This window comes from Salmo salar, chromosome ssa22 (genome assembly GCF_905237065.1).
Source record: "Salmo salar chromosome ssa22, Ssal_v3.1, whole genome shotgun sequence".
Taxonomy (NCBI): Eukaryota; Metazoa; Chordata; class Actinopteri; order Salmoniformes; family Salmonidae; genus Salmo; species Salmo salar.
This window is the reverse complement of record NC_059463.1, coordinates 37,743,657-37,768,808: the sequence shown is the minus strand read 5'-3', so window position 1 is coordinate 37,768,808 and position 25,152 is coordinate 37,743,657. Positions and strand designations below refer to the sequence as shown.

Here is a 25,152-nt window from a genome sequence, read left to right as displayed (position 1 = left end):
TATTCCAAATACACAGCACAATACCTTGAATTTTCTAAAGGCACATGTTTAAAGTATTCAATCTTAGTTCAACAATTCTTACAAATAAAAGAAAGTTGTGAATTCTTTATTGAACATTATTTATTAATTCTATTTGTGCTTTTAACTTAATAGCACATTACCATAAACTGAATCCTTACACCCCCCCCAAAAAAAATATATATATAACATGATTCAGAGCAGTGCTTCTTTTCCAGTGACTGAAGGAGGGGGGGGTCAAGAGAGATGCAGTAAAAAAATAAAATAAAAAAAAAAAAGCTGTGGGCTCGAGACATCTTTCCTTAGATCCTCTACCTTCTCAAAACACATTGGAGAAGACTGTCCGAGATGAGGGATCTTAGACGAGCAACTGGATAGGATGCAAGGAATCACAGAAGGAAGAACTGAGTCAGAGAGCGAAAGGCACAACCAGCACTTGCTGCACCCCCTGGGTGCTTCCTGTAAGCGCCACCCACCTCTCCAGACAGAGGGCAGGCAGGTACACCGACTGACCCAGCCATAGGGAGGACATCTTTTGAAGGGAACACTCGAGATCAACTCCAATCAAACATGGGTATTGAACTTGCATTAGCCCCTTTCTCAGTGCAGTTCAAATCCATGGGGAAGGTGGGAGAAATAAAAACTACCAGGACATGACAACCCTTGCTTCGCTTGGTAGCTACTCCGTCTGACTGTGGCAGTTTTCACTTAAAAACAGCAGGATACAACCTTCCCCTTAACAAGAAAAAGAGATGTACAGGAAGAATAATAAGATCTATTCCCACGGTCTGTACAGTTTTGGGCTTATGTTACTTCATCTTTATTGCAAAAAAATACCCCAAAACAAATAAGCTGCAGAAAAGTAATCTTCCACAACTCATCCTTCCCTTTCTTTGAGTTTAGGCCTCAATACTCTACCAGTGACTTCAAGGTTTAAGACAAAACATGGACACGTACTGTTTGTTCTCCAGGATCTGTTAGTCTTAGAAATTAAAGACCACATTTTCACTAACAGGGAGGTGAAGGGAGGGGGAAAATTAAGTCTTGCTTTATCCAGAATTCTGGTTGTATGAAACTCCTGAGGGCCCAAACTCGAGTTCGTCTACACTTATGACTTTAGCAGGCATGGAAGGAAGGGGCTGCTGCAGCACATCTGAGCCAAACCACTTGGCCAGGCCAGCTCCCCCCACACCAGGAGGGCTACCCACACGTTGCTGGGAGTGGTTCGTCCGATGAGGGCCGTGGTTCTGTGACTGGTGGCCTGGGACTGTTGGATGCACTGAGAGAAAATGAAATTTGTCAGTGAATGCCATGAGGAACATTGGCAAACCCATGTCATAAAACTAGATACATTAAGTGCCCTCATCTCCTGCATCTTTTAGACTGTGCATGAACATTAGTACAACACATGCAAAATTGGTTAAAGTTGGGGTTGTTGAACAATAACAGACTTAACTGAAAATGTCACTCACTTGGTCTCTGTTGCTGCTGGAGTTGCTGCTGCATGAGCGCTAGCTGCATGGGATTGCTGGATCTGGGAAGTAAGAGAGGATGTCCCGTTGCTCCTAGGGGGTAGAGGGGTTGTCCGAGTAGGGTAGAGGGCAACCCCTGAAGCTGTGAGAGGTCAACATGTTGTGGAAATATACCTAGGATGAAGAGAGATTTCAATGAGCACCTCAGCAATCAGTAATTTCCATCCACTTCAGAGTACAAGTAGTATTAGGTTGAAAAATATATAATTGCTTGAGTACTGTGGATACCAATATCCATGTGAGCTTCCCAGACCCATGTTGCCTAGGGTTAAGAACATAAAATATAGATTAATAATCTGAATTTGTATTACCCCCTCAATTTCTCAGACCCCTTAGCCAATTTGTTTAATTTATTCATAGAAATGTAATAAAACACTTGAAATTATATTTTGGAGATCTGTCCACAGAACCCCGGTAGGACCACACCGAGAACCCCTGGCTTAGCATAGGCAATTAGAATTATTAATCTTGACCACAAATAACTAGTTATTTTGTGAACTGTGATTTGTAGACAGTTTGAAACAAATACAATGTAATCAAGAGTGGACCAGTACTAACCTGCCTGCATCAGAGCCGGGCCAAGCTGCTGTGGCTGGATGCCCTGGGCCAGCATCCTCTGCAGCACGCTGGGGTGGAGCTGGGGCAGAGCAGGGCGCACCATGGGCACATGTCCATGAGATAGCAGCGGTACCGGGTAGACTGGACGGGGGAAGGGAGAGACAGACCTGGGGGACACCAGGGTGGGGGTGTGGTGCCCAGTGGAGCCTGGCCTAGGACGCTCCTGGTGGTCCTTGGTGTGCTGGCGAGCCTGGGAGTGGGAGGACAGGGGGGTGGAGCAGGCCTTTACCCCTCCAGACTGAGAACCACAACCATCCATCCCATCCAGGAAGGAGCTGGGAGAGCTACTGTCTGTAACACAGGAGCACAAACACTACATTTGACAACACAGGAACAGGCAAGTTAAGTTGCGACGAGGGCATTCATCCACCTGACTAGAGTACTAGTTCACTACCATGTGTTTTTTAATTTATTGTGCAAAAGTTAAGCCCAATATACACAGACTTGTTTTAACCGAGAACACCTTCCCCAAACAATGTCACTACAGACATACAAACCTAAATTGACAAAACATTTTAAATACATACATGAAACAGCAGTATGTGAACATACCCTCTTGAGAGTGGCCTTGGGAGTGACCCTCCTTGCTGTCTGGACGACTACCTGGCTCATCTCGACTCTTCTCTTTCGTCTCGTACATCTTACGGATCACAGACGTGGGCACGAAAGATGGCGACAGCTGTACAACAGACAAGAACCAGTAGTTATATAACTCAAAGTAATGTGAGGGCATTAAAAAAGGTAACATGCAACAAACCATACAGTTGGTCGAAAATTCAGAGTTGTGGTTACAATACTTCAAATTATATATTTAATATACTGTGCGTAGGAGGGGAAGAGTTGGACAGTTCAACAAAAAAAGCACTTATTTCCTGAAACCACTATGTGGTTTGATTCAGCAGTGTGATTGAACAGGGTCACATTCATTAACACACAGGTAGTCCCCTACCTGTCTTTTCTTCTGTGCCTAATGAATACAACCCAGACAACCTTTTAACATACCATGCTGGTAACAGTGTTGCCAGGGGAGTTTCTGCCTGCAGGATGAGGGCCTGGACCAGGGGATCGGTTCATCCTGGTTTGTCTGGAGAACACATAGTACACAAGTGATACTTGAAACCAAGGTTGGAATTACAGGAGGGATCAAAACCCCTATAACAAAATCAAGGGCCCCCCATAATTACAAAAGATTAATGTTCGGCACCTCAAGTCATTGTATAATTCAATCCCTGCTTAAAAGCTACAAGTGAAAGTCACCTGTTGTGTTGGTAGGCCTTGTTCGGAGGCGGTTTGTTGTAACCTGTCTGGAAGGCGTGGTGGGCATGGAGAGCCAGGTCTTGCTGGATGATCAGAGCCTGCCGGTCAGCCTGGTCAACAGCCATGGACAGCGCCCTCATCTGGAGCCAGAGAAGCATTCATCTACCATCAGTTTTTACACACTCATCTCAAAAGGTTACAGTTGGCATACCTTTGTTGACAATAGCTAGGCTTCAATACAATTTGCGACAGATATGAAAATTCAGAAATTTGTAAAAGTAATACATTTTTAAAAATTTTCCCCACCAGTGGTGTTTCCATCATACTGACTTGTGGATAAAAAGCAATGTGTGATGACAGTGCCCATAAAGGTACTTTCCACTTCATGTATGTTCCAAAGTTCAGTATGTTGCCATCACATTTTCAACTCCAAATAGTGGGCACAAAAACGTTGTGTTAAATAGCAAATGTGCCCACTCTGGTCTTGGCATGTGCACGCCACCCAACAGCTCGAAGATCTAGGGCAGGTAGACTAGCCTACATGAGATTATGGATATGCGCAATAATTTGTGTCTAAACGGCAGCCAAGGATTAATCATGTCACCAGAATAAGACCCTCAATACTTATCGGAAAGGATCACTCACTGCACTTTCACCAACTTGTGAAGTTCATAACATATTTAAATCTGTAGCCTAATAAACTGCATGTTGTTTTCCCGAGTCGTAGTGGGAGAACCACACATGTAAATCCCAATACGTACATACGTGGTCACCAAATTAGTGGATTCAGCTACTTCAGCCACACTCGCTGTTGGGTGTATAAAATCGAGCACACAGCCATGCAATCTCCATAGACAAACATTGGCAGTAGAACAGCCTTACTGAAGAGCTCAGTGACTGTCAAAGTGGCAGTCATAGGATACCACCCTTCCAACTAGTCAGTCCGTCAAATTTATGGCCCGCTCGAGCTGCCCCGGTCAACTGTAAGTGCTGTTATTGTGAAGTACAAATATCTAGGAGCAATAACAGCTCACAGAACGGGACCACCGAGTGCTGAAGCGCATAAAAGTTGTCGGTCCTCGCCTGCAATGCTCACTAAAGAGTTCCAAACTGCCCCGAAGCAACTTCAGCACAAGAACTGTTCGTCTGGAGCGTCATGAAGTGGGTTTCTATGGCCAAGCAGCCACACACAAGCCTAAGATCACCATGCGCAAAGTGTCGGCTGGAGTGGTGTAAAGCTCACCGCCATTGGACTCTGGGGCAGTGGAAACGTGTTCTCTGGGAGTGATGAATCACACTTCACCATTTTGCAGTCCGACAGTCAAATCTGGGTTTGGCTACCTGCCCCAATGCATAGTGCCAACTGTAAAGTTTGGTGGAGCAGGAATAAAGGTCTGGGGCCGTTTTTTTCCCCATGGTTCAGGCTAGGTCCCTTTGTTCCAGTGAAGGGAAATTTAAACGCACAGCATACGACATTCTAGGTGGTTCTGTGCTTCCAACTTTGTGGCAACAGTTTGGGCAAGGCCCTTTCATGTTTCCACATGACAATGCCACAGTGCACAAAGACTGGTTCATACAGAAATGGTTTGTCGAGATCAGTGTAGAATAACTTGACTGGCCTGCAAAGCACTAACAACTAGTCAGCCCAAGGCGGGGATACAGGCGACAACCTTAGGCCCAAAATAAGCCCATAGAAACGTATTGGGCTTATGTCGGACAGATTTTGTCGCGTGACACATCACGCTTTGCCTCTTCCTCTGGTACTGTAAACGCATACAAGGACCGGACATTTTTCATTAAGAGCTAAAAATGGAAACTTGCAACAATAGCATTACAGTTCAAAAGGCTACAGCCTATTATTGAACATGCAACTCGTCATTTTCAAAACATTGGCCAAAATGTAATTTGTGAAAAACACTGCTCTAAACGTAATGCGAGCAGTTGTGAGAATAAAATCTGTTCGAAATTTAAAAAGAGGGGGAATCTAATAACTATGATGGGTTGCTAATATGACTAGGATTGTGCCTTCGGCTTCCGGACAATGAAAGAAAGTTGACATAAAAACCAAACAGGAGAGAAACGCTGGTTAATGGCATAATTGCCTACGTTTCTATGGATGGACTTCCACAAGGCTACTTTGAAGGTAAAATATATCTCAATATTTGAAGGAAAACATTCAGATTTCAAATAATTATACTGCCTCAAGCTCACATTTAAGTGGTGGGTGACATGCTGATAGTCAATGGTAGGCAGGCTATACCCTATACACCAGAATGACGAATGGGAGGCGCACTTTAATTACGAGTTAAGCTTGAGAAATAAAAACAGCTCGTTTTAAAATCATGGCCACCAAAGTTAATTCTAAATTCAAATCGCATGTTATTTGTTGAGGGATGACTGGGCTTACAAAAGCAGGTTTCACTCCAGCAGCCTAGACTGAGAACTACTCACACTGACAGGTGGTAGGATATTCCATTCTTCAAACTAGGCTCTGTATGCTGTGCAATAAATAAGATGCATGACAAAAAAAAAAAAAAAGCAATTTAAATTCCATAAAAGTATGCAAATTACACTAACGTATTCCAAAAGTATTCAGACCCCTTAACTTTTTACAAATCTTATGTTACAGCCTTATTCTAAAATGAATTAAATAGTTTCTCCCTCTACACACAATATCCTATAACGACAAAGAAAACAGGTTGACATTTTCGCACATTTATTAAAAATGGAAAATTAAAATGTAAATTACATAAATACTCATACCTGTTGCTCAGTACTTCGTTGAAACAACTTAGCCAATGATTACAACCTCGAGTATGACTCTACAAGCTTGGCGCACCTGTATTTGGGGAGTTTCATTCTTCTATGCAGATCCGCTCATGCGCTGTCTGGTTGGATGGGGAGCAGCAGCCATTTTCATGTCTCTCCAGAGATGTTCGATCGGGTTCAAATCTGGGCTCTGGCTGGGCCACTCTAGGACATTGAGAAACTTGTCCCGAAGCCACTCCTGCATTGTCTTAGCTGTGTGCTTAGGGTGGTTGTCCCGTTGGAAGGTGAACCGTCACCCCAGTCTGAGGTTCTGAGTGAGTACTCTGGAGCAGGTTTTCATCAAGGATCTATGTACTTTGCTCTGTTCATCTTTCCCTCAATCCTGACTAGTCTCCCAGTCCCTGCCACTGAAAAACATCCCCACAGCATGATGCCACGCTTCACCATAGGGATGGTGCCAGGTTTCCTCTAGACAGGACACTCAGCATTCAGGCAAGAGTTCAATCTTGGTTTCAGACCTGAGAATCTTGTTTCTTATGGTCTGAGAGTCTTTATGCAGGCTGTCATGTGCCTTCTGAGGACTGGCCTCCGTCTGGCCACTATCATAAAGGCCTGATTGGTGGAGTGCTGGTTGTCCTTCTGGAAAGTTCTCATCACCAGAGGAACTCTGGAGTTCTGTCAGTGTGGTCATTGGGTTCTTGGTCACCTCCCTGACCAAGGTCCTTCTCTCCCGATTGCTCAGTTTGGCTGGGCAGCCAGCTCTAGGAGTCTTCGAGTATCCAAACTTCTATTTAAGAATTATGGAGGCCAGTGTTCTTGGGGACCTTCAATGCTGCAGAAATGTTTTGGTACCATTCCCCAGATCTGGGCCTCGACATAATCCTGTCAGAGCTACAGACAATTCCGTCGACTTCATGGCTTGGTTTTTGCTCTGACATGCACTGTCAACTGTGGGACCTTATATAGACATATGCCTTTCCAAATCATGTCCAATCAATTGAATTTACCACAGGTGGATTCCAATAAAGTTGTAGCAACATCAAGGATGTTCAATGGAAACAGGACCCACCGGAGCTCAATTTCAAGTTGAATAAATATGCAAACAAATTAAAATGTTTTTGCTTTATTATGGGGTAGTGTGCAGACTGACAAATATTTTAGTCCATTTTAGAATAAGGATGTAACAAAATGTGGAAAAGTCAAGGGGTCTGAACACTAAATGCACAATTTTCAGCGACTAACAGTTAACATCCCTAGGTAGTACAGTTTAAAGTGTCCTGTACGTCTCCAACTGAATAGCATGCTAACCTGTCCACTTTTAGGTATTGAAATCAAGTAACCTACCTGGAAAATATGCTTTTTCTCAAAATGAGTTAATTCCTTATAGAAATGTTATTTTTAATGCTCATTGCTAGGACGTTCATGAAATTGTCAGCCAGCTATTGTCATGCAAAAGACTGCCGGTCTAACCGAAATTAACCATTAACAAACACTTAGCATCTCCAGGCCGCCATGCATAGAAGCCCTGATGCGCGCCGTCGGGATTATAAAAAATATATTTTTTAAATAAAAATACACCGTCAGAATAAATCCATAATTTATTTTAGGCATGTCTAACGAAACATTAATTTCAGAAGAACAGAATGTTATATGCCATAGGCTTGTTCATTTAGCAGACAAGGTAAGTCCCATGCCATTACTTAATACAAAGAAAAATATAATTCAATTTACCTGAATAAAATATTAAGGATATTTTTCCCATTCCGGAGCGAGCGCGCATATTAAGTGGCTAGGTTGAGTGTAAAAGTGATCATTTGAAACAGGGCCTTTGCTAGATTTAGAGTCATTTGCCTACTTTAGTTGTGAATGATACAATCCTTAGAATGTCTTAGAAATTAAAACATATACAATCCTTAGGCTGCATGATAAGCTATAGATGACTTGAGAAAGTAGCAAAAAAAAGCTTGCACTGTTCTTTGCCTCAGACTGCACAGCGGTTTCATCAAGTAAACATATACCATTCTAAATGTTAATCTTGTATTTACTAAAATAAGTTTAGATTTAGAATGGCCCATTATAAAACGGGAAGGAACAGGGGGGAAAAAAAACATGCATGCCAATAATGAATGGAAGCTGCTTACCTGCGGGTTAGTTTCAGGCTACTCTGGTTATTTCACTCCACAGCGTCAACCGTTTGAGGATCATGCAGCCTCTCGCTGCACTACAGATGATATTCTGCCTAAACTCTGCATGACATTGGCTCTCCAACCCAGTTACTGCATTTACCTAGTGCTTAATTTGGAAAACCTTGTGAAATCTGTTTGCGAACATTGATAGTAACATGGTTTTCACAAAAAAAACATTTAATTAAACTGGTGACAGGCCCCCTCTCTGCGTGCTGGAGGAAGGAAACTCACTAGAGATGCACCGATATAACATTTGGGCCGTAAGCAATATTTTCCTTGCCCAAAAATAAATAAACGATCATATTAAATTTTTTAGCAGCCTTAAGCATTTTAGTACAGTTAAATAGTTGAAACACCAAAGAGTTGTAAGCATTTACACTTGTCCCCATTACCAGTAAAACATTTCACTTACTTGCAGTTTCGTTGTTCAGTCTCAACCAGGATTTCATCGTACATGTCAAGCAGTGAAGTTTTAGCTCTGTTGATCCGTGGCCTCTTCCTCTGTGCGCACTGTCCATTTCCATCTGGTCCAGCGGTATCTAATTTGTCAAGTAAACCCCGTTTGTCTGCATCGAAGTAGTGGTTCTTGTACCTAGCGTCGAGCATAGTGGCGACCCAATAGAGGCTCAGAGAGAACTCTAGTAGAGTACCTTTCCAAGATATGTTAACAGACCGTCAGGTTTTGTTGAGCCGGCGTTAATGCCATGACAGGGTATCACGTCTGCTGCAGACGCAGTTGAGTTTATTTCTCGAGTCAATTGTTTGAATGGAGCGTGTGCATGTTTCAAACATATCCTCAGCAGCGGTAAGAGAACCAGCACATTCTTGAGAATGCAATACGGCTTTCCTCACTAGAAAATCCTTGTCGACCACTGTGCTGTCGGACTCGGCATGCTCATGGGGTAGACGTCGCTTGTCCAAATGTCAGTAGTGAAGCTAATAGCAGTGATGCCCATAGCAAGTAGCTCGTGTATGTGCGTTTCAACAATACTATGCGACTCTGGTAGGGCAACATTTGAAAAATAGCACCTACTTGGTAGTGTGTACCGGTGCGCGACAGGTCAGCGAAAGGTAACGTCAACCACGACAGACGGTTGATTGTCAAGTGCAATGAAATCCATTATCTCTGTGTTAATGGATTTCACCTTTGAGTTGTCTCGCTGAAATTCTCTTACTCTTTCAAATGACCACTCAATCCACACAGCAGACATTGTGGGCTAGGTTAGGAATGCTGTGTTGAACATGTATCGCTATATTTTCTGTGCCGTCATTGTCATCTACCTACGTTATATATAGTTTTAGTCGGCAGTTCACATACACGTCGGTTGAGTCATTGAAACTCGTTTTTCAACTACTCCAAATTTCTTGTTAACAAACTATAGTTTTGGCAAGTCGGTTAGGACATCTACTTGGTGCATGACAAGTCATTTTTCCAACAATTGTTTACAGACAGATTATTTCACTATCAATTCCAGTGGGTCAGAAGTTTTACACTAAGTTGAATGTGCCTTTTAACAGCTTGGAAAATTCCAGAAAATTATGTCATGGCTTTAGAAGCTTCTGATTGATGTCAATTAGCCTGAGTCAATTGGAGGTGTACCGGTGGATGAATTTCAAAGCCTACCTTCAAACAGTGCCTCTTTGCTTGACATCATGGGAAAAATCAAAAGAAATCAGCCAAGACCTCAGGAAAAAAAAAAGAAGGAAATTGCAGACCTCCACAAGTCTGGTTCATCCTTGGGAGCAATTTCCAAACGCTACCACGTTCATCTGTACAAACAATAGTATGAAAGTATAAACACCATAGGACCACGAAGCCGTCATACCGCTCAGGAAGGAGACGCGTTCTGTCTCCTAGAGAGGAACGTACTTTGGTGTGAAAAGTGCAAATCAATCCAGAACAGCAAAGGACCTTGTGAAGATGCTGGAGGAAATATGTACAAAAGTATATATCCACAGTAAAATGAGTCCGATAGACATAACCTGAAAGGCCGCTCAGCAAGGAAGAAGCCACGTCTGCTCCAAAACCGCCATAAAAAAGCCAGACTACGGTTTGCAACTGCACATGGGGACGAAGATCATACTTTTTGGAGAAATGTCTCTGGTCTGATTAAACAAAAATCGAACTGTTTGGCCATAATGACCATCATTATGTTTGGAGGTAAAAGGGGGAGTTTGCAAGCTGAAGAACATCATCCCAAACGTGACGCACAGGGGTGGCAGCATCATGTTGTGGGGGTGCTTTGCTGCAGGAGGGACTGGTGCACTTCACAAAATAGATGGCATCATGAGGATGGAAAAGGATGTGGATATATTGAAACAACATCAAGACATCAGTCAGGAAGTGGGTCTTCCAAATGGACAATGACCACAAAGCCCTGACCTCAATCCCATAGAAAATTTGTGGGCATAACTGAAAAAGCGTGCACGAGCAAGGAGGCCTACAAACCTGACTGTCAGGAGGAAATGGGCCAAAATTCACCCAACTTACTGTGGGAAGCTTGTGGAAGGCTACCTAAATTAAACAATTTAAAAAGGCAATGCTACAAAGTACTTTGAGTGCATATAAACTTCTGACCCACTGGGAATGCGATGAAAGTAAAAGCTGAAATAAATCCTTCTCTCCTATTCTGACATTTCACATTCTTAAAATAAAGTGATCCTAACTGACCAAAGACAGGGAATTTTTACTAGGATTAAATGTCAGCAATAGTGAAAAACTGAGTTGAAATGTATTTTTCTAAGGTCTATGTAAACTTCGACTTCAACTGTAGGTACGCACGGCAGCTTTGACATCGGTCCGAGGCCGGCATTTTTTGCCAATATCGGCCAATTCCGATATGCTTACCGATATATCATGCATCCCTAAGATGCACAGTGGTTAAATATTCTGTAGCAAAAGTTAGTGTCAACCTATTAATTATGAGTATAAATTCACTCTAATTGTAGACTTAGCCACCCTCCACAAGCAATGAACCAACAGCATCACCTAGGCCTAGAAGTTCTCTTCCAGACTCATGGATAGAAAGTTGGAGCGTAGCATTAGGTAATCAGTCCATCCAGTATGCATAATACAGTCCACACTCAAAGGCGAATACTCATATTGAACAAATTAGGATATGCTAGACCAATGTAACAAAGCAATCTTAAAATCAGTTTATTTTATGTTTTTCTGCCATGCGTAATATGCGGTAGGCTATGTACTGTATAATGGCACAATCATTTTAATTCAGTCTTTTTGCTACGCATGTGCATAAACTAGTATGCTTATGGTTGTTTAGAATGAATCAGAACGCACGGTCCATTTCATTATGTTAGGCTTCAAAACATCCCCAACGACCATGTTTTCCACTCAGTTTCAACCGGCTGTTAAACTCCCCTCATTGTGATCAATTTGAACGAAGGAGTTCTAAGAGCACATATTGCTTTGATAAGTGTTTCATGCGATTTTCAATTGTATTTATGTCAGATGGACTACACAGCCCCGAGAAGCAGGCCATTAGCGACCTGATGGTCATTAGCGAGTTGGGTACTACCAACGTATGTCCAGAGAGCATAAGAGATTACTGTGACTCAATGGTAACGTAGAATTTTACTGCCGTCCTGACTCATGACTGCCGATAATACCATCACCAGCCCTACTCATTGCACATTTATAAAAACAGACTACAGCTAGCACGTAACAGTATGTGGAAAATGCTGCTCGAGTCAAACTGATAGGGATGTGAATCTTTCCATTTTAAGACTATTCGATATGCATCTAGAGCAGGAAATGCTGTTGGGAGGAGCTATAGGAGGACAGGCTCATTCTAATGGCTGGAATCATGGAACTGTGTCAAACATACAGAAGCCACGTTTGACTCCATTTATTCCAATCATTACAAAGAGCTCGTCCTCCAACTCCACCCACCAGCCTCCGCTGACCTAGATACAAGAACTCCGATACAGGAACGGTACATTTTAGTCTGAAAGGATTCAGTGCGAGTCGAGAACAAATCGAAGTGATTCGTTTCTATATACTAAGATGTTGCATATACACATTCATTTTCTATTCTAAATAAAAATCTGCTGCTGGAGCTCACGAGCTGGAGGAGCTGTCAGCGGTGTGTGTACTGTAGGCCCCTAATCTAGGCACCACACTCACTTTCAGATTAGGTATTTTCAGATGGTAGAAAGAAAGTAAAATGAGGAACAACAAAAAAGTTGTGAATTCGCAATGTTTGAATGGATTTTCTGATCGATGCATGCTACATTTAGATCAGTTTGGAGTCCGCGCACCGATGCAGTCCCATCTTAAAACATTGGAATCGGGAACCGATGTGTAGCGGTGAATAGTTACAGCCCTAGAAACAGCATTCATTTTCTAGAAAACCTTTTCATTAATACTCCGGTTTTAGTAGGGTATGCTCTCAGTTGAGACAAAAAAATATATATATTACAGTAAAGTCTCAATGTTGTTTAGGTGCCTATATGAACAATTCTGTTCGACCAAACCTCAAATTGAAACTACTTGTTGTCAGAGAGGAAGTAGTTATCTTTCATATTTGTTGTTGAAAGTGGCAGAGAGAGGCTTAGTGTATGTGTGTAAAGGGACACAGTACACAAGTGGACATAAACATTCCTAAAAACCTTGAGATTACAGGCATTTGGAATTTTGCACTAAAACAAATGATATGTCGCCCAGCCCTACTTCAGAAAATCGTCCCAGTCCCAAAATTAGGGCCGGGACGATACCAGTATCACAATTTTTCCCATGACAAAAAGGAAAACAAAGCAGACTTTAGGTCCTTTAAAACCTGTTGAAAGTAAAAGCGTCCTATAGCTTTGAAAATAAAATGGCTGATAAATGTTTGTTTCAAATATTAGGGTTGTTTTCCTAAATAAGTAAACTCAGTTTGCTACTAACGAGTGTCGAGATACTGGTATCATCCTGGCCCGACCCATCATTGGGCAATTTGATAGACAAGAGTATCTCTGACCTGTTGTTGATGTTGTAGGGTGGGTCCATGTCCTGGACCAGGGCTGAAGGATCTATTTATCTCTGGGAACTGCTCCCCCATCATGGGCTGTGGACCAACAGGGTACCCTGAAAACGTCACAAGACAAATCAGTCGCTCAATCACACACACACTGTAGTTATTAGGCACCAAATGGAAGAAAAGTGCCCTGAAACACAGGCCAGGTAGAGACTTTCTACGGTGTGCCCTAATGAACACGACCTAGGTCTTGGCTTCCAAAGAGTAATGTCTACCGGCGGGAGGATGCATGCGCCCATGGAAGTAGTCAGGAGAGGGAGCCCTCTGTGGGAAGAGTGGAGGCGAGGGCCCCCTGTGCTGTAGCAGGCTGTGTTGAGGACCAGGGCAAGGGTTTGGAGGGGCGTTGGGGCTGCCCAGCAGGCTGTGGAGGAGGGAAGGGGAGCCTCTATGGGGAGGTCCCTGTGCACCCAGAAGCTCCTGTAACAGTTTTACACACTGCTCAGACAGGACCAACACAGACATCATACAAGTGCTAATCAGGGAGTCCTCCATTCATAAACAAACTGGCCAAACAAAATAACACCATCCTTTAATGCTACAGCTTACTATCAAAATCCCACATGCAAGCTAGTCCCAAACCACACACCTGGAATATGTTCTTGTGCTGTTGGGCAGGCACTGTGGCTTCAGGCAGGGGCACTACAGCAAGGTTCAAGGGCTGATTGAGCTGTAAATGGGGTGGAAGGTGGTGCAATCAGACAACTGTCCTGGCAGCGGACACTTAACCCATCCCACTGGGCATTTTCTGATGCATACATTTTTATTTAATCAGGTAGGCCAGTTGAGAACAAGTTCATTCACAACTGACCTGGCCAAGATAAAGCAAAGCAGTGCGACAAAAACAGTTAAACGTGCAGTCAATAACACAAAATAAAAAATAGATTTGTCTATGTACAGTGTGGAAGAGTAAGAAGGTAGGCAATAAATAAGCCCTAGAGGCAAAAATAACTACAATTTAGCATTAATACTGGAGTGATAGATGTGCAAGTAGATATAGGGGTGCAAAAGAGCGTAAGTAATAATATGGGGATGAGGTAGTCAGGTGTGCTATTTATAGATTTACAGATATAAGACTCCAGCTTCAGTAATTTTTTGCAATTCGTTCCAGTCATTGGCAGCAGAGAACTGGAAGGAAAGGCAGCCAAAGGAAGTGTTGGCTTTGGGGATGACCAGTGCAATATACCTCCTGGAGCGCATGCCACAGGTGGGTGTTGCTATGGTGACCAGTGAGCTGAGATAAGGCGAGGCTTTACCTAGCAAACACTTATAGATGACCTGGAGCCAGTGGGTTTGACGACGGATATGTAGTGAGGGCCAGCCAACGAGAGCATACAGGTCACAGTGGTGGGTAGTATATGGGGCTTTGGTGACAATACAGATGGCACTGTGATAGACTGCATCCAGTTTGCTGAGTAGAGTGTTGGAGGCTATTTTGTAAATGACATTGCCGAAGTCAAGGACCAGTTGGATAGTCAGTTTTACGAGTTTTTTTCTGGCAGCCTGAGTGAAGGATGCTTTGTTGCAAAATAGGAAGCCGATTCTAGATTTAATTTTGGACTGGAGATGCTTAATACGAGTCCGGAAGGAGAGTTTACAGTCTAACCAGATACCTAGGTATTTGTAGTGGTCCACATATTCTAAGTCAGAACCATCCAGAGTAGTGATGCTAGTCAGGAAGGAGGTGCGGGCAGCGATCGGGTGAAGAGCATGCATTTAATTTTACTAGCATTTAAGAGCAGTTGGAGGCGACGGAAGGAGTGTTGTATGGCATTGAAGCTCATTTGGAGGTTTGTTAACAGTGTCCAAAGAGGGGCCAGATGTATACAGAATGGTGTCGTCTGCATAGAGGTGGATCAGAGAATCACCAGCAGCAAGAAAGACATCGTTGATATATACAGAGAAGAGTCAGCCCAAGAATTGAACCCTGTGGCACCCCCATAGAGGATGCCAGAGATCCGGACAACAGGCCCTCCGATTTGGCACACTGAATTCTGAGAAGTAGTTGGTGAACCAGGCATTTGAGAAGCCAACATATGCTTTGGTTAATAGTTTGAGTTAGTATTTTGACATTGTAAAAATGGGATGTCTAAGGTCATCCAATGTAAAATATAGGTTGTTACATATAAGACATTATGGGTGGGTTGCACCAACATTGTTAAAATTAATCTAGGATTAGAGCTGATCTAGGTTTCTAATTGGAAATGTTGCACCACCTCATTTTAAATCTGGATCAGTAAATCTATGACTAACCGTTTTAAACTATGATTAGTGACATGTTACCCCAATATGAGGCATTTCATGAGATGAAATGAAGTAGCTAGCCAACTTGACAATTGAGGCCACAAAGGTGCTGTTCCATGATAAAACAACAATGTAATGTTAGAACTACTGCAACTATCGGAAAAGGTTCTCATGGGTTGGCTGATTTGAAATAAAATCTGTTATTTGCCAGTACTAGACAGAAAGCTAATTTGTTAGCTACTGTAGCTAGCTAGTTTATAAACCAAGCTAACTAGCGTACAATTTTTTTGTCATTACTTAACGCCATTTATTTGTCTGCTAGCCACCTGATCATGTCATGTCAAAGATGTTCAAATTTCTACGCTTATGAAAAAATATTGGTCGGAGCTGATGGAGGAATTTAGTAACATACTGGAGGAAAAAAAACAGACAACACGACTGTCAAAAAGTAGTAAGACACCTGGGCCATTTAATGCGACTAATGTAAATGGATTGACAGACTAAAAGGGAAGAGGGACCCAAACAAATTAAAGCGTGCTGGAATTTTTTTTAAAGCAAAAGCCAAAAAGGATGCGGCAAAGGAAAGGCGGGCTCTATTTCAGACTGGAGCCGGAGGTGGGCCTCCGTCCAAGGAAATTGATCCTATCACCCAGAAGATATGCAAGATTATTCCCCAGCAGTTTGCCCCTCTCCATAAACCCCTATGATGGACAATTTGACCCACCAATATTTAGTAGGCATAAATAACAATGCACGTTAATGCTACTTCACTAATATGTTACTGTTATCAGGCCCGTTACAGCATGTTGCATAACATCATTCGTACCAAGGCCGGGCATATCATAAACGCCAATTCAATTGTTGTACAAAATGGGCACGTAAATAGCCTACTGAATAATGAGTTAATTATCCTAAAACGCAACGGGATTCAACTGTCTCTATTCTGAGGAACAAGTTGGTCTCTCCACAGTAGATATGCTGCCATTTTATCAGTTAAAACCACCTCAAGCGGCAGTTTAGAATTAATCGCCAATCTAAGAGTATATATATATATATATATATATATCTCAAAAAAAATAAAAGGGAACACAAACAACACATCCTGGATCTGAATGAAAGAAATAATCTCATTAAATACTTTTCATTACATAGTTGAATGTGCTGACAAAATCACTCAAAAATAATCAATGGAAATCCAATTTATCAACCCATGAAGGTCTGGATTTGGAGTCACACTCAAAATTAAAGTGGAAAACCACACTACAGGCTGATCCAACTTTGATGTAATGTCCTTAAAACAAGTCAAAATGAGGCTCAGTAGTGTGTGTGGCCTCCACGTGCCTGTATGACCTCCCTACAACGCCTGGGCATGCTCCTGATGAGGTGGCGGATGGTCTCCTGAGGGATCTCCTCCCAGACCTGGACTAAAGCATCCGCCAACTCCTGGACAGTCTGTGGTGCAACGTGGCGTTGGTGGATGGAGCGAGACATGATGTCCCAGATGTGCTCAATTGGATTCAGGTCTGGGGAACGGGCAGGCCAGTCCATAGCATCAATGCCTTCCTCTTGCAGGAACTGCTGACACACTCCAGCCACATGAGGTCTAGCATTGTCTTGCATTAGGAGGAACCCAGGGCCAACGGCCCCAGCATATGGTCTCACAAGGTGTCTGAGGATCTCATCTCGGTACCTAATGGCAGTCAGGCTACCTCTGGCGAGCACATGGAGGGCTGTGTGGCCCCCCAAAGAAATGCCACCCCACACCATGACTGACCCACCGCCAAACCGGTCATGCTGGAGGATGTTGCAGGAAGCAGAACGTTCTCCACGGCGTCTCCAGACTCTGTCACATGTGCTCAGTGTGAACCTGCTTTCATCTGTGAAGAGCACAGGGGGCCAGTTGCGAATTTGCCAATCTTGGTGTTCTCTGGCAAATGCCAAACGTCCTGCACGGTGTTGGGCTGTAAGCACAACCCCCACCTGTGGACGCCGGGCCCTCATACCACCCTCATGGAGTCTGTTTCTGACCGTTTGAGCAGACACATGCACATTTGTGGCCTGCTGGAGGTCATTTTGCAGGGCTCTGGCAGTGCTTCTCCTGCTCCTCCTTGCACAAAGGTGGAGGTAGCGGTCCTGCTGCTGGGTTGTTGCCCTCCTACAGCTCCTGATGTACTGGCCTGTCTCCTGGTAGCGCCTCCATGCTCTGGACACTACGCTGACAGACACAGCAAACCTTCTTGCCACAGCTCGCATTGATGTGCCATCCTGGATGAGCTGCACTATCTGAGCCACTTGTGTGGGTTGTAGACTCCGTCTCATGCTACCACTAGAGTGAAAGCGCCGCCAGCATTCAAAAGTGACCAAAATATCAGCCAGAAAGCATAGGAACTGAGAAGTGGTCCCCACTTGCAGAACCACTCCTTTATTGGGGGTGTCTTGCTAATTGCCTATAATTTCCACCTGTTGTCTATTCCATTTGCACAACAGCATGTGAAATTTATTGTCAATCAGTGTTGCTTCCTAAGTGGACAGTTTGATTTCACAGAAGTGTGATTGACTTGGAGTTACATTGTGTTCCCTTTATTTTTTTGAGCAGTATATATATATATATATATATATATATATATAATATTTTTTTTTTCTCTCCATTGACCAACAGCCTTAAACTGTATCTAGGTTTAAACTGAAAATTAAACTTAGATTAGAGGAAGGATTTAATTTAAAATGTGGTGCAACAAGTTTAATAGCTAAACCTTGGAATAACTATTAAACTGGGTTAATACATGTTGGTGCAACCCACCGTATAACATCGTTTTGACGTGACAATTCTAACATTGTCACGACAGATTAACCTATTTCCTACAAAAAGCAACAATTGATCGTCCGATCTGAACATTTTCCCATTGGGATGGAGAAGAGCAAAATATGGCTCAGCTAGAGGCAATGAAAGTCCTGAATGTAGATATACCTCCATGCCCATAGATCAAAGTGACAGACCCTCTGACAGACATTCACCAGGGCACAAAAGTAACAGGACAATGATAATCCAGTCAAATTTGATATGAAGGATAATGTAAAGAAAATCTGTATGCAATCCTTTGATTGTCATGTTAGTGCATCGAGGTTCATGTGAATCCAGAACACCCCTCGAAAGAGGAAGTCTTCAAACTTTGCTATACAAATGTATACCCATTACTTTTCCAGATGTACTGACTTTGGTGGTTTGATTTAATGGTTAGGATGTTAGCATTCATGCATCATTTGCTTTTGAAAACCTACATGTAGCACTTACATGGGATGTAAAAAGCCACACTCACAGCAAAACACACATGGGTCAGTTTACCAGACTCTAGGTTACCTGAAGCAGCGCAACGCAGTTAGGGCTTAAACATCCAGCTTGACCTGAGAGGCAGCATGCCAACAGGACAGTCAGTGCTTTTTAAAACAGATTAGCTGAGAGTGGCACACTTACGTTGCTGTTCACTTGGTTTTCTTTGGGGTGGCTGGGCAGTGTTCCACTTGCCTTCATGCTGCTGACCAACTTGTTGAAGGCGGACATGTCAGGGTCTCTGGCCCGTGAACACGTGGGCCCTGCACTGGGGCCTGCACCGCCTGTTAGAGCCTGCTCCAGGTGTTCAGCCATGAAGGGTGTGCCACTGCTGGTGCTGCCTCCGCCGCCGATGCCTCCCTGCTGCTGATTCTGGTGGGCCTTTCGAGGCATCTGGTGGTGCAGCTCAGAGCCCACTTTCAGACCCTTCAGACCCCCCTCTACCTCCTCCAGAGAGAGAACTACGCCCGAGTGAGCTGGGGGACAAAGAAGAAGGGCAATGTAAACATGCGCATCATACGAATGCACCAAAACCTATGAACCATTACTCTCGTCTTAAATGCTGAACAAGCCCTAACCATTTTCATACAAGACACATTTTGTAGTAGACTTGCAGCTGATGTAGTTCACATGGTGGAATTTATGTACTGGTTATGTAAAGGATGACTCACTGCTCTGCTGTAGGCGTTGCTTGTTAACATTGAGGCTGGAGAGGAGGGGTTTCAAGTCTATCTTGGCCTTGTGTAACAGCTCCAGGATGTCCACCTTGTCCCTACGCTCCACTGACTGGATGGGGGTGAAGTATGGGACAGGGCCCCCCTGGCTAGGGGACGTACAGCGGGGGTCCAGCCCTGAGGGAGGGGGTAAACCAATTATTTCCCAAATTTTGACAACAGGGTGCAGTATCCTGGACAAAAATTAAGTTTATTCGTTTATTTCAGGACTAGGCTTAATCTGTGGCCAGAACAAGTGTGTGTTAGTCCTCAATGTAAAAAAAGCATTGCATATTGTTATTCAATTATGTTTTTATAATAAAATTTAACAGAAGACATAACTAAGGAGGACATGAAGTTTCCCCCCCTCCCCCGAGGATGAATTCTAGATGTTCTAGCCTGGTCCGAGATCAGTTTGTGCAGTCTTGCCAACTCCTATGTCATTGTCATGCCAATGACCACAGGAGTTGGCAAGACAGCAAACCGATCTGGGACCAGGCTAGAAGTGTCCCTTCCTTACCGGCCAGTCTCTCCAGCTCCTCGTGGGGGGTGGAGCGCAGGCTGGAGGAGTGGCTGCCTGAAGGACTCAGGTTACTGGAGAACCACCGGCTGAAACGGCTGGCCGACACAGGGCCCTCACCCAGAACATCCTCTATCATCTGCAACATAGGGACAGAGGCCGGTCAGAGGCAAGCTAGTAGTCCAGAGTGGCAAACTGCTCAAGGGTGGGTGTTACGTGGCACTTACATTTAGGGCTCTGTCCATGTGCACACTTGGGCTTTTTGTCAGTAGTGTACCCTTCATTCATTGAATCTGTGCTTTATTTCCCTATCCCATATCTATAAAATAGGGAAATGAGCTTCTTTTGCTAATAATTTGCAAGGTATTCTAATAAGTGACGTAATAAGCTGGAACACATGGGCATACATTTGCATTAGACTGAACCCTAACAAAACCACCACACTGGAGGAGAAACTGGTTGGGTCCCTTACAACTTTCACTGCAAAAAAATAAATCACAATACAGCAAGAAAATCTTTTAGAAAGTACGATGTCCTTGACAGGGTGACAATACCACCATCATCCATCCAAACAGACAAAGGAAAGTCCCAAGTGATAAAGCCATGAAACTACTAAACTCCAGTGTATGAGAAGACCATGTGTAGCCAACTACAGACCAATACACGGTAAATTTAGAGTTGATGTATAACACAGTGCACACCTTATAGCCCCCAAACACACACCTTAAACATGCAGTGCTGCCCAGGACTTACAGAGGCCAGTCCTGGCATGGTCTTCTCCAGGTTGAAGAACTCATTGAAGTCAAAGTCTCCTGATGTCTGCTCTGGTAGGACCTCTGGGTGAGGGACCTCCTGGTCTGCTGTAGAGTGAGAATCTCTCACTACTTGCTCCTCTGCCAGCCCACCATTACATTCCACTGCTGAACACATTAATGCAAACACGACAATGAATAAACACATAGCAAACAGACCATCAGGGTAGCTTGATGGCTTTAAGATAATCTGACAGCTGAATGGCTACTGTAGTTACAGACAATTACATTGATGGAAGCTACAATATTAAATCTGATGTACCCCCTAAAAAAGAAATTCTAAAAAGTTGAATCAGATATCACCCACTACAGATGCTTTATACCCCCCCCCCCAAAAAACACATTTATAACTTAACTATAAAACACTACCATGTGCATATTAATAAACGTTTATCACTTCAGTGGCCATTAGTAGAAACAAAATACACCACTATTCAAAATAAAATAGCAATGCATTACATCCATAAAACTGTAAACCAGGGGTGTCAAAATGATTTTGCCCCGGGGCAGCAGTCAGTCTTCAACAAAGTCCGGAGAGCTGCACTGAATGTGTTATACTTCTTTGCTGTCAATTTTTAAAACTAGTCCCCCATCTATCATTTTTTAAACGTCCTACGCTCCCTGACTGTCTAGCTTCCATTTCAGTGGTTATTAGGGAGCTGGACACAGTCATGAAATTGTATGAATGTAGGTCCATTACCCTTTCGATTTGGTTTTACTCATTTTAAAGTATATGGATTTTATTTTTATTTTTTTAAATTTTTTACTCAGACCACCCGCACGCCAGATTGGACCCAGGCCGCATGTTTGACACCCTTGCTGTAAACCAATGCCACCAGACAACCTTTTTGGGCAAAACCAACTCCCATGATCTCCAATGGTGATATGATGCAGCATGACTTGCCTTCTCTCACAGAGTCTGTCCTCTTCCGGGAGCGTTTTGGTCTGCGCTTGTCCTCCTCCAGGATCTTGTCATCAAAGCCAATGAGCTCAATGGTCTCTGATTGGCTGGTCGGGCCCCCTGAGAACCACTCCGGCTCCTCCTCCAGGTCATTCCTTCTCCTCTCACTGAACACACGCTTGTCCCCAAAGTCACGCTGCAGGAAAGGGAAGAAGAACTGGTATAGGCCAAATCTAACAGGCTGCTAAATACCATGGGAAATATTTAAAGAGAGCAAAGAGTGGAATGTGTACACAGCTCCTGACGATTGTCATTTAGATTTATTACTGCAGGAAGTAAGCCTCCCATTGAGGCACAAGAAATAACCATTTTGTGTGTCAGTACATACAGATAACTATGTCCCTTTAGGGTCATTATGTTTGAATTGAATGCAGCTCAGGAAGCAGCAGATAGACACTCACCCTGAACCTCTTATCCTTGAAGTCTCTCTCCTTCTCCACACGGGGTTCCCTCTCCCTTTCGAACCCTCGGGCCGCCATGATGCGCCCACTGCCGATGCGCCGCGCCACACCCAGCCGGAGACTCTCATTCTCCTTATTCTCCAGGGGGCTGACAGGGCGGCGGGTGGGTGCAGGAAAAGCGTTGCCAACGCACCCCCCTCCGAAGCTACGACGCTGTGGGCTGAGCACCACATCCAGGTCATCCTCCTTTAGTCGTTCACGGGGATCTGAGAAGTGTAAAAAAAAAAAAAAAACAGTTAGCATTCAACATTCACACTAATGCTTCATAGCTTATTCAACAAGGAATAGTAAGAGTAAGCACGGTAGCGTGTCTAAGGACAGCTGTACAAATTTGAGCTCAAAAGCCCTCAAACCCTTATGGAGCATGTTTTAAATAGGTGTATGCCACAGTCATTTGAATATCAGCTATGAAAATGATATACTACATTACTAATTTACCTGCAATTCTACGTTTCAGAGGGATCCTATCATCCACAAAGTCCTTATATCCATCCACAGGGGAGCTGCACTCCGAGGTGGGGTACAGCGAAGCATGCCACTTCTCAGGGTCCCACACACCATCACTGGACACCCCCCACCCCCAAAAAACAAGTTAAACCAGAGGGAACAACTCAACAGTTGGCATAGAACTACACATGTTGTGTGTCAAATTATTCCAATCTTAAAAACGCTCACCTGTCAAATTTGTCCAAAAGACAGTCTGGCCTTTCATTAGAGATTGGGAAATATTTTATCTCCAAAAGCTCCTCCTGTAAGAAGACAAATTATGTTACCCCACAAAGTTGTGCTGCTAGGTGCACAGCTATCTATTTATATTAGCCATGCATCTCCAAAATACCTTGGTATATCTGTAAGGGGATGTTCCAGTTGATTCCTTGACCACCTCGGTGTCACCATTCTCCTGCACCTCTACACAAGCATCCCTTTCCATGACTCCGTCAAGGGGCCAAACCAATATATAACTTCTGTTTTAAGATCTTAGTAGTATACCTGTTAAAGAATGTCATATTGTTATGAAATAACCCATACAGGTCTACTATATCTACCAAAAGTTTAAAAAAAATCTAATCCTAATAGTGAATTCTATATTGGCGAGGAAGACCACTGAAAAAGTCTTAAAAGACTGGATATTCAAACATCATTCTGGCATTATTTTACATGTAGGTTGCGTAGTAAGTACAAGAAAACAGTAAATATCAACACGCTAAGATCAAGCCTATTTCACTACTAGCTACATTAGAGAAATATATCGCCTTTCTTAGCACATTAACGTCTTCGACGTGGCCTGGAGTTAAAAGCAGACGAGACGAAATTGAAAACTAAACTGGTCTGGCAACAAGTCGTCCAGCCATACCTGAGCGGCATAGCGAAGTGGCGATTAACGTCACCAAGTTAGCTAATGGTGGCAATTAGGTAGCCAACTAACGTTCGCATACTAGGAAATTAGCGATCATTAGTTAGCAAGCTAAATAATTGAACGTTGACACGCAGTCAATCAACTGGAAGTAGCCATCTAAATAGTCAGGCAAATGTAAGCTGACTCACTAAAATGTGTAACTAACGTTAGCTAACTAATTGAAAGAAGTTGCACTGGCAGATGAAATGAATACGCTGATACTAAGACAACCGGCGTCAAATATTCGATGAATGGCTAACAATTAGCTAAATGTTAGCTAGCTACCTACCTAGTTTAAAGTTACACGACCGTTGGCGTCGTGTTTGGTTGACTTGGTAGCTAACTATCGTTATGTAGTTGGCCAACTAGTTAGCATACTCAGATGCCAAAACTTTGTTTAGTTGAGTTAGTTAGCCTGAACGCCGACTTGTTGTGGCACAATTTGATAGCCAAGTTACCCAGTCAACGCGTTAATCACAAATTAAATTGATAAATGCCGAGTACAGTCAAGTAACGTTTACAAACAAACCCACCAACATAATTCACTCTTAATAAGTTGCAGACATTTATGTAAAGGTACCCATTCACTTACAATTCTGTTCAGAAAACGTATGAAGCCAAAAGATGTTAGCTAGCTAACCTAGCTCTACGGCTAGCTAGCTGGGTATAAAGCCTTCCAATAAGTGCACGTTTTTCATACAATTAACTAGGGTAGTTTTTTAAGCAAAGAGCCAACGCCCGTGATATTTCTACGAACACAAATCCAAAAGTATACTGGCGTCTTATATTGTCGAAGTAGACTTGTCTTCGGTCTATTTTTCGTCGTAGCAGCGAATTTGCGTTCATCACCGCTTAGTTCGGAACGAGTCCTTCGTAGGCTTGATTATATAGTGCCCATCACTAATGCCTTGCTCAACTATTTCAAAATAGAATAAATAATTTCTTAAAACCATTACTGTCTTTGACAATGTATCTTTTGGCTATGAAAATAATGAATATGTATTTAGATAAAATATAAATGGCTGCTTGTCTTTTATGAGTAAGTCATTTCATATCAGGCATTCTGTATGGTCGGCTAATTGTTATCATTCCAAAGCAGAGCGATGAAAGCTGATCATTTTCACTTTCAATGCTTTTTTAAAAACAACTAGCCCGTTCCGTGCATGCTCATTTCACATGTAGGCCTGGCCAACCAAAGGGTACTCAACACATCCACATTTTTATTTCTTAGTAAATTATACCAGTACCCTGTCATGTTAGGGCAAGATGATCTGTGCTTTACAGCACCCTGAACTGAACGTACG

The 25,152-nt window shown here is 43.2% G+C and overlaps 1 protein-coding gene across 2 annotated transcripts; it reads right to left on the bottom strand.

The window, feature by feature from the left end:
- Positions 1-90: 90 nt before the first annotated feature.
- Positions 91-24,736, bottom strand: eif4enif1 (eukaryotic translation initiation factor 4E nuclear import factor 1). 2 transcript variants are annotated; one of them, XM_014167862.2, is made up of 19 exons: positions 24,441-24,736; positions 23,291-23,442; positions 23,128-23,201; positions 22,891-23,015; positions 22,393-22,658; positions 21,935-22,127; positions 20,942-21,138; positions 20,219-20,357; positions 19,657-19,836; positions 19,130-19,461; positions 14,003-14,083; positions 13,632-13,833; positions 13,360-13,466; positions 3,426-3,565; positions 3,171-3,252; positions 2,721-2,847; positions 2,109-2,459; positions 1,491-1,664; positions 91-1,297 (listed from the first exon to the last, which is right to left on the bottom strand). In XM_014167862.2, the coding sequence occupies exons 2-19, from the start codon at positions 23,381-23,383 to the stop codon at positions 1,068-1,070; spliced, it is 3,093 nt and encodes a 1,030-aa protein (XP_014023337.1). In that variant the 5' UTR covers positions 23,384-23,442; positions 24,441-24,736; the 3' UTR covers positions 91-1,067. The 2 variants fall into 2 exon arrangements, with proteins under 2 accessions (XP_014023337.1, XP_014023338.1); XM_014167863.2 differs by having other exon boundaries at positions 20,972-21,138.
- Between the last annotated feature and the right edge of the window lie 416 nt (positions 24,737-25,152).